The following is an 8,733-nucleotide window of genomic DNA, read 5'->3' on the forward strand; positions in this document are numbered from 1 at the left end:
AGACTGCCAACTCCCACTTTAGGAGTAGAGAGATTATACTTATTCAGTGAGAAATTTTGAATGGATGATTTCATTGAAGACATCACCCCACACCCACCACCACACAACCCACGCACAGAGGGTCTTATTCTTGTTCGCAGCTAACCGGGTCAAAATAATAACTCCCAATCTCGTCCAAAGGAATATGTACGCCAAAAGTCTAATCAAAAAATGGTCATGATCTTCTACTTGTCGGGACCATAGATATTGGAAGATTGATCCCAATGAGTGGAGGTAAACTAAATAATTATGGAAAATCTCTCTGTGATCAGCTATACACTGCTCCACATAGTGATGATGCCCCCGGGTGCTCCACGTGAAAGAATCCAAATAAATTAATCAGAAAGTTTAAGCAGGATCAAAGGACTGCTGCTTGGTTCTTGGAGGCAATAACAACATACTGATGAACATCAAAAGCATTACGGATATAAAAAAATCAATAGCATTACGAAAGAAGTAATATTTATCATCCGAATTTAGACCACGAAAATCCAAACACAAATTATTCCAGTTCTTAAGAGAAGGCCATATGCAAGATACTAGTAATAAATTAACCCATAAGCAAGATACTGGTAATAAAATAGCAAATTTCTGGGAAGTAGCTTCCTGGAGATTAATTAGCCAGCGTCTTCGACCTCACTTTTGGTAGCTCCTATCGATGTGGGAAAGCATCTCTTCTTCGCCTTGGACTTCTGGATTCTACTGTCAGACTGAAGGTTCACCTTAAAGCCAGCATACTTATTGGATCTTGAGCTCCTCCTCAAGTTAGCAGCATCAATGGGAGTTGCAATCTTGCTTTTAGGGTGCTTGGCCTCGGGCGAAACATCAGTGATAACATCGGAGGAGCCTGCATTGGAATCCTGATCTTGACCTGGCTCGCTTTCGTGGGTCTGCTAGCAGATGCCATAAAACATTAGTCCTTTTACGCGTGATTGTAGTTGCAGATATGAAATGCCCTAGGATTTTTATTGGGGTAAAACAAGTTGATTTGCAACAGACGATATAAGTATTCATGATGATGATGTATGGGTGACATAATTTACACATGCACATAAACCATGTCATTGAGTACCTCTGTATATTGCTAATTACATGGACCATTAACTATACAAGGATATATTATGTAATATGATAGCTAAAACAATGATATGTGAGCATGTGACAGCATATATAATTGGTCTCCAGATGCATATATAACACACAAAGCTACCAAACTAGAACTAGTAGCGGATCCGTTTCGGAAAAAAAAACTAGTAGCGGTGGCAGAGAAGGAAGAACATAGTGCTTATGTACTCTAGTGCTTTGTAATCACCGTCATGTACCACAAGACCAGAAAGATTAGAAAAAAAAAAGCACTATTATAAGACTTGACAGAACAAAATAGGTTACGCACTCTTGGACTAGGTGGGTACTACTCACTCTTGGGCATTGACTGCATGATCGGAGACGGAGCAAGAGGTGCAATATGGCCCAGTCGATGGCATAGTCCGCCAGGGTGCGACCATCTTCCAGCTGTTTCCCGGCATGGATCAGCCTCTGCTCGGCGGCGGGAATGCCGTCTCTCTCCTGGATCATGGCCTTGACACAATCGACGGTGTCCAGCTCGTCAAAATAATGGGTAGTGGTCTTGCCAGCAGTCAACCCTTTGAGAAAGATTTCGATCTTCCTTCTCGGGCGCAGACCGAGGCGAAGAGTGGATCCATCATGGATGCGGTAGTAGGACACACTGCGTCTGTCGTCTAGCTCCTCGTCGTCAAAGGTAAGGCACTGCTGCTCATGAATCTTGGCCTTGACGACATTGATGGTGTCGGACGGGTCGACCTTCACGGTCATCTTCTTGCCGGCGAGGGTCTCGACAAAGAGCTTCATCGATCTGTTGAACGAGAGCGAAAAGCATCAGCAACTGGGAGGGCTACATCCAACTACGGATGATCCTAGAATGAACAAAAGAAAACCTAATTAACCCATTGACGGATGGTGATCGTCAATAATAAGCAACCTAATGGAGTACGTACTTTCTAGTAAGATACAGATGAGATCAACAGCTAGCTCGCGTACCTTTCGCGGGAACTCGACGACGACGACGAGGCGAAAGGAACCGATCGATCGACGATATGGTTTGTTTGCCCGAAAGCGATAGATCGATAGATGGATGGAGACGTGAAACTAGGGATTGACGATGTGTGTGTATATATCGCCAACGGCCCACATTCCACGGGTATGGTTTATTCTGCAGGCAGGTTCCTTCCTACGGAAGCCCCGTGATTTTGCCTTCGCAATCGGCCCTTCCCATTTACTGAGACTACCGTGACTCATCATGGGGCCTGGGGCCTAGGGCCTGGCTTTTGTTTAAGCTGGACGGAATCGCCATACAAACCAAGAGGCTGTCACAATGTACAGTAGTAGAGGTCGATCAAACTAGCAGTTTTTTTTTTTTTGAGGGATCCAACTAGCAGAACATATCAGTTCAAATTGAACGTGCGCTTGGGGCCTGAGAATGCGCATATTCATATTCGTGGCATGAGTGGTCAGTTTCTACACCACCAGCATTAGCAGCCTTCTTCAGGCAATTGAACTGGTGAGGCTGTCATCTTAGGTTTTTACTGATCGGACCGCTAGTTCGACTGGTTCAGTAGCGACAAAGAGCAGACATATTTATGTTATTTTTCCTAAAAATTGACCTCTAATCAAATAAATACCCATAATATTGGTTGTAATCCATTATTAGATCACCAATTGTTTTTTCGAAAAGGGGATGACACCCGGCCTCTGCATCAGGGCGATGCATATAGGCATTTTATTAATTATTAACCGACACCTTATTAGAACGAAATACGTCAATAAGTCAGAACGCGCCTTCTTTGGCAACTTCAGTGGGCGCCGCCACCGATATACCTTGTCTCCTTAGGGCCATGGAGGCGTGGTGGATATCAGCACTTGCCAGTGGGAGGGTTCCGTTTTTAGATGTTTTTTTTTTAGTTTTGTTAGCATTTGTGTCCTGCTTAGAGAGGCGAGGCGGCAGCTCTCTACAGCTCGAACTTTTTCTAAAAATGATTCAGTCCTTACATATCCAAGTCTTTTCTTTTCTGAGAAAACAACATATCATTACTTAGTTCATGCTTTTGTTTGTGACAACAAAGAACAAAAATAGAAGGCGGTCTGCGGTGGATTTTCTGTGATGACTATATCACAGTTCCAAGTCCTTTGGTTACAATATCCTTGATGTTCCATACACAGCGCTGAAGGTTGCAAGTGTTGACTACTGGATTTTTTCTGTCTATTGTAAAAACGGTTCATGTATAAATGTTGTATCTGTTAAGATTTCAACCACGCTATCATTCGTTCAGGCTGTGCTATTGGCACGATGAATATTTGCATCGAGACAGTCAGTCGGCCTCTGAAACCAGGCATTTCTTCATTTTTCTATAATATTTTTTCTTTGTTTCTTTTGTCTTTCGAACTTTCCATGGCAAGCCGCGTGATTTTGCCTTTGCTATCAGCCCTTTTCATTTTTTGGGACTACCGTGACGGAAGGAACCTGGAATTGCCATGCAAATACTTACAAGGCTACCTAAGCTATGGATACATGTCGGCTCTCATTATTCCATCGTATACCAAGGGTCACTAGTCCGGTCTCCAACTCTTCATATGGACATCTGGCGTTGGCGATTCTAGCCTCACGAGAGGTTCGAGAGTTTATTCCGTAAAAGCTTCATTGTTCTCATAATAGTCTCTACTCTTAATTGAGGAGTTGGTAGGATTATTTCTAAATTTTTTTTGTCCCACCATTTTCGTCCGGTTTTTTCGACTGGTTATTTTTCGTCCCCTCACCCACCCCACCATTTTAGATTCACGTCACCCTCGCACACAACGAAAAATTCTGAACGGATCAGAACTTTCCATGCTGGCGTAAGTTATTTAGTGTCTTTATGTGAAAGAATAAATCACAATCAATCTCTAAAGGTTAAATCTAAATTAATTAACCTTACCTTAAATCGCTCAATCACATTAGTTAGGAAATAAATAACCGATTTTGAAAATTAATTTGTAAATCATAACAAAGAAATCTTATTATTAAAGCATTTATACACCTACTTAATTTGTAAAGAAATATTATCTCTACTCCAAATGTCTCACTTGGTAGGCGAATCTCCACGGTTATTTCGTCTTCCACGTTCTTCTGATTTTTTTCGTCCGCCTCCAAGCACCGTTTGCTTTTTTTGTCTCTCCTCTGGCAGACAAGGAAAAAAAAAATCAGGCAACAAGTCTCCCCTTGATCTGTTTCCTACATCGATCGTCAAGGATGCCCAGCCGCCATAGGAGATTCCATCGCCGCCTCCGTCTTCCCCACACAAAGCTCCACCCCCTCCCTCGCTAGCACCGTCCTCCACTCACCTTCTTTCCTTAAAGCAGGGAAGCCCCAAATCGAGTCGAGCAAGTCCGCCGAGCGGCGGCCAGATCCGCCACGGCTACATCTTGTACCTATGCATATAGTGCTTACATGGACCATTAATTGTCGCGGGGGCGTGGAACCTATAAAACAATATCTAATATGATAGCTAAAACAACCGTATGTGAGCATGTGACAACATATATATAATTCGTCTCCATATTCATATATAACACACAAAGCTACCAAACTAGACGTAGTAGTGCTGGCAGAGAATGAAAACATAGTGATTGTATAGTAAATGCTTTGGACAAGTTAACGCATACTCTTGTGCTTCGTAATGGCCGTCGTATACCACAGGATTGGACTGGACTTTCTCATAGAAAAGAAAAGAAAAAAAACTAGAGGACTTGACAGATGCCATATGGAACTGGTTTTGAGCACAATGGGCGGAAAATAGGTTACGCACTTGGACTAGCTAGGTACTCAGTCTTGGGGAATTCCAACTCTTGGGCATTGGCCACTGCATGATCGGAGACGGAGCACGAGGTGGAATGTGGCGTCGTCCTGGATGGCATAGTCATCCATGGTGCGACCATCTTCTAGGTGTTTCCCGGCATAGATGAGCTTCTGGTAGTCGGTAGGAATGCCGTCTCTGTCCTGGATCATGGCCTTGACACAAGCGATGGTGTCCAGGTTCTCGAAATGATGCGTGGTGGTCTTGCCAGTCAACCCTTTGAGATAAATTCGGATCTTCCTTCTCAGGCAACGCAGATGGAGGCGAATAGTGGATTCATCCTTGATGCCATAATCAGCCACGGTGCGTTTGTCCTCCAGCTCGTCCTCGCCAAAGGTAAGGCGCTGTTGATCCTGAATCTTGGCCTTGACGACGTTGATGGTGTCAGACGGGTCGACGTTGATGCTGATCATGGTGCCGATGAAGGTCTCGACAAAGAGCTTCATCTGGTGAATTGAATGAGAGCAAAAAGCATCAGCAATTGTGAGTTCCAGCTACGGATGATCCGACAATGAACAAAACAAAACTTAATTAACCCATTGACGGACGGTGATCAATTAATTAAGCAACCTATAATGGAGTACTACCTTCAAGTCTGCTACAGATGAGATCAACAGCTAACTCCCGTACCTTTCGGCGTGAACTCGATGACGACGGACGGAGAGGCGGAAGGAATCTCGGGATCGATCGATGATATGGTTTGTTGGCTCCAAATCGATAGATGGATGGAGACCTACGTGAATCTCGGGAAGGATGTGTGCGTATATATCGCCAACGGCCCACATCCCACGGGTATGGAGGGTTTACTCTGCAGGCAGGTTCCTTCCAAGGCAAGCCGCGTGATTTTGCCTTCGGTATCGGCCCGTTCCATTTTGTTGGGACTACCGTGATGGAAGGAACCTGGAATTGCCATGCAAATACAAGGCAACCTAAGGTATGGATACATGTCGGCTCTGATTATTCCATCCGATAGGAATGGTCTAGTCTGGTCTCCAGCTCTTCATATGGACATCCGGCGTTGGACATTCTAGCATTATCAGAGGTTCAGAAGTTTATTTCGCAAAAGCTTCATTGTTCTCATAATAGTACTCCCTCTAAACTAATATATATAAGAGCATTTAGATTACTAAAGTAGTGATCTAGATGCTCTTATATTAGTTTATGGAGGGAGTAGATAATAGAGTGGCAGATTGTTTAGCGAGGTATAGTCGTATTGAATGTAACACCATCGTTTGCTTACACATCGGGCCTCCATGTACTGAGGAATTCTCGCCTCTACACTATAACTCTATAATTTTGAAATAAAACTTATTTTTCACCCCGCAAAAAAATACGAGATTGTCACAAAAGAAAGGGATTGTCATAATATGCAGCATAGGGGTTGAACAAACTAGCGAAACAAGATATAAGTTCAGAGTTTGGAGACGCCCCACAAATTTGTAGGGTTTGTTTTTCTCTCTTTACTGAAAACAGACCCCTACGCGTCGGCGGACCTATACAGGACTACGTTGGATGACAAACTGCATCCGTTCATCGCGGGCCGGACCCTTGCGGAAGATTTAAGGGTCCACTTTAAAGATGTCCTTACACCAACAGCATCAATAACCTCCTTCGATCTTCAAGGGCCGAGCTTAGCTCGTCTTGGGCTGCCCCATAGACGACATTCCACAAAAAGTTGTACTAATTTCATAATTCTCGTCCAATGACCACGCATAACTTAGACCTCTCCGAATCTTTTTTAGTGATTCAAATCTATCATAGAAGTCCATTGTCGAAAATAATAAAAAATTACATTGAGATCTCTAGACCTCCCCTGATCATTCTATTTTTTTAACACATGAGTCCAATGCGGATGCTCACATGCATACACATACACTCACCCATGTGAACACTCGCACGCACACCCTATCCCTATGAGCACACCTGAGATACTGAGTCAACACAACATTTTGAGATTTATGAAGTCACCACATACACCTTCGTGATCGATAGAAACGTCTCCTTCCACTGAACGAACATTGTCGGAAAGTCTGAAATAAATCTAGAGCAGTGCCATGTCTAGGACTAGAACCCTTGTGGGCTGGTAAGATCACAAGGAACCCAACCATCCGATTTGAACTCAGTTTGCCTAATCATTCTTATATTAATAATCATTCTAAAATTTATCTTCATATGTCTAGCTTCAATTTCTACACCATCGCCTACTTTTAATTATTTCAATTGGAATCCTACTAATCGTTAAGAACTTCGATGGATTTGCCAAAATATATTTTGTTGCCAAATTATTACTAGAGAAAAAGCATCATCCACAAAAATAGATTTATCTAAGTCAAATTTCCATGGACACGCGACGTCCGCAGATATTCCTTATTTGTCTGTAAAATATGGTGGTACCCTATGCGATGCACCAAATATCCGCCATCTTTTCCCAACCGCCAATCTTTTGTGAAATTTGCACAAACAAAGCATCCAAAACCAACCAAATTGACGCACGAACGTAGCTCATTAATCATAATCTCAACATAAAAACATATCTAGTTATACATTCACCATAGTCTCATCATACAAGATTGCTAATTATCGATGCCACATTCAAAGTTGCATAGTAACTAAACATAGAAGTAATGAACTAAACATATATCATATCATACCATGCAAACATAACATATATAGCATAGCGGCTGGAGCACGGGTGACCAAAGTCGAGTTGGATGGCGAATGCGCTCATGCGATCACTGGCGTATGTGTCATTGTCATACCCCTCCAGTCGTTGTAGTCATGGCAGCGTGTGGTTGGGTTGTGGCGGCATCGAGGTTGGGCTACGGTTGCTCGGGTTGGGTTGTGGTGGTTTTCACATTCAGACTGTCCGAGGCCCTGCTATAGCAGCCTCATGTTAATGCGGCGACGGCAGCAGGCATCAGACTGCGATGAGGTCATGGACTGGCAATTCGCCTCATGGGACTACCTCCGGTCGCCCTAGAACTACTCGAGTGTGTCTTAGTCCAGGTCGTCTGGCCATGCCACAAAGCTTGTTGCATTGGCCGGGAGAACGCTATGCGAGTCAGGCATTGTGCAAGCTTAATCCACCGACTTAGAGGGCGTTGCGCAAGCCAGCCGAACTATGGGACCTCAATTAGTTGATAGAGAGGACGCCGCATAAGCTGAATCCATGGCGTGGTGGTGGCGACACCAATTCATGGCGTAGTTGAGAGCGCAGGGATAGAACCCCTCGAGGAGGTAGTCATGGACGTGGCGGATTGGCAACGCGTCTACCTCCACCACTTTAGCTCCGTCATCTTGGGGCTCATCGGCGGCAGATGGAGAATGACAACGTTGTCCCGTGGTTGGGGAGAGGCGATCATAGGCGGTGGCGTCACGCTTGAGAGGGAAGGGTGTGACCGACAAAGTGGACAGACGAGAGACTGAGTGAGGAGTAAACGGTGGGGGTGGAGGAAGTGAGGTGTTCCCCATGTGTCTGGCCGACCTGGCGAATAGTTTAGACTTCTCACTTCTCCCTTTGATTTGAGACCAATGTAGAGGATTTTGGACTGCCTAGACATATGGGCCGAAAGTAGGGCAGTCCACTGGTAGGATTTTGACGTTTAGACTATTCTAGAAATTATATATACCACACACAACCATCGTCCGATCTGGAACACCAGATCCTAGGGTTTCCTCCGGAGCAGCACGAGTGGTTCGACAGTAGTTACACGACGATGCCTTCATCAAGGTAAGAGCACACAACGCCGCCATCGCATGTCCTCGTCTCGGTTTTCATTGGCAAATA

The 8,733-nt window shown here is 44.2% G+C and overlaps 2 protein-coding genes across 4 annotated transcripts; both read right to left on the reverse strand.

Annotated features, from left to right (window-relative positions):
• Positions 1–465: 465 nt before the first annotated feature.
• Positions 466–2,209, reverse strand: LOC119339612 (polyubiquitin-like). 2 transcript variants are annotated; one of them, XM_037611601.1, is made up of 3 exons: positions 2,098–2,209; positions 1,459–1,912; positions 466–929 (listed from the first exon to the last, which is right to left on the reverse strand). In XM_037611601.1, exons 2-3 carry the CDS (start codon positions 1,906–1,908, stop codon positions 657–659), a joined length of 723 nt encoding a protein of 240 aa, XP_037467498.1. In that variant the 5' UTR covers positions 1,909–1,912; positions 2,098–2,209; the 3' UTR covers positions 466–656. The 2 variants fall into 2 exon arrangements, with proteins under 2 accessions (XP_037467498.1, XP_037467497.1); XM_037611600.1 differs by having other exon boundaries at positions 466–932.
• Positions 2,210–4,721: 2,512 nt separating this feature from the next.
• On the reverse strand, positions 4,722–5,713 carry LOC119340181 (polyubiquitin-like). Of its 2 annotated transcripts, none has more exons than XM_037612081.1 (2): positions 5,577–5,713; positions 4,722–5,392 (listed from the first exon to the last, which is right to left on the reverse strand). In XM_037612081.1, the coding sequence occupies exon 2, from the start codon at positions 5,390–5,392 to the stop codon at positions 4,916–4,918; it is 477 nt and encodes a 158-aa protein (XP_037467978.1). In that variant the 5' UTR covers positions 5,577–5,713; the 3' UTR covers positions 4,722–4,915. The 2 variants fall into 2 exon arrangements, with proteins under 2 accessions (XP_037467978.1, XP_037467979.1); XM_037612082.1 differs by having other exon boundaries at positions 5,534–5,713.
• Positions 5,714–8,733: the final 3,020 nt, after the last annotated feature.

The sequence above is a fragment of the Triticum dicoccoides genome, chromosome 7B (assembly GCF_002162155.2).
Source record: "Triticum dicoccoides isolate Atlit2015 ecotype Zavitan chromosome 7B, WEW_v2.0, whole genome shotgun sequence".
Classification (NCBI taxonomy): Eukaryota; Viridiplantae; Streptophyta; class Magnoliopsida; order Poales; family Poaceae; genus Triticum; species Triticum dicoccoides.

Coding starts and splice junctions, on each gene's coding strand:
- LOC119340181 (XM_037612081.1), bottom strand. CDS start 5,392: ATGAAGCTCTTTGTCGAGACCTTCATCGGCACCATGATCAGCATCAAC.
- LOC119339612 (XM_037611600.1), bottom strand. CDS start 1,908: ATGAAGCTCTTTGTCGAGACCCTCGCCGGCAAGAAGATGACCGTGAAG. Junction 933..1,458: donor CATGCAGTCAATGCCCAAGA/GTGAGTAGTACC, acceptor GGCATCTGCTAG/CAGACCCACGAAAGCGAGCC.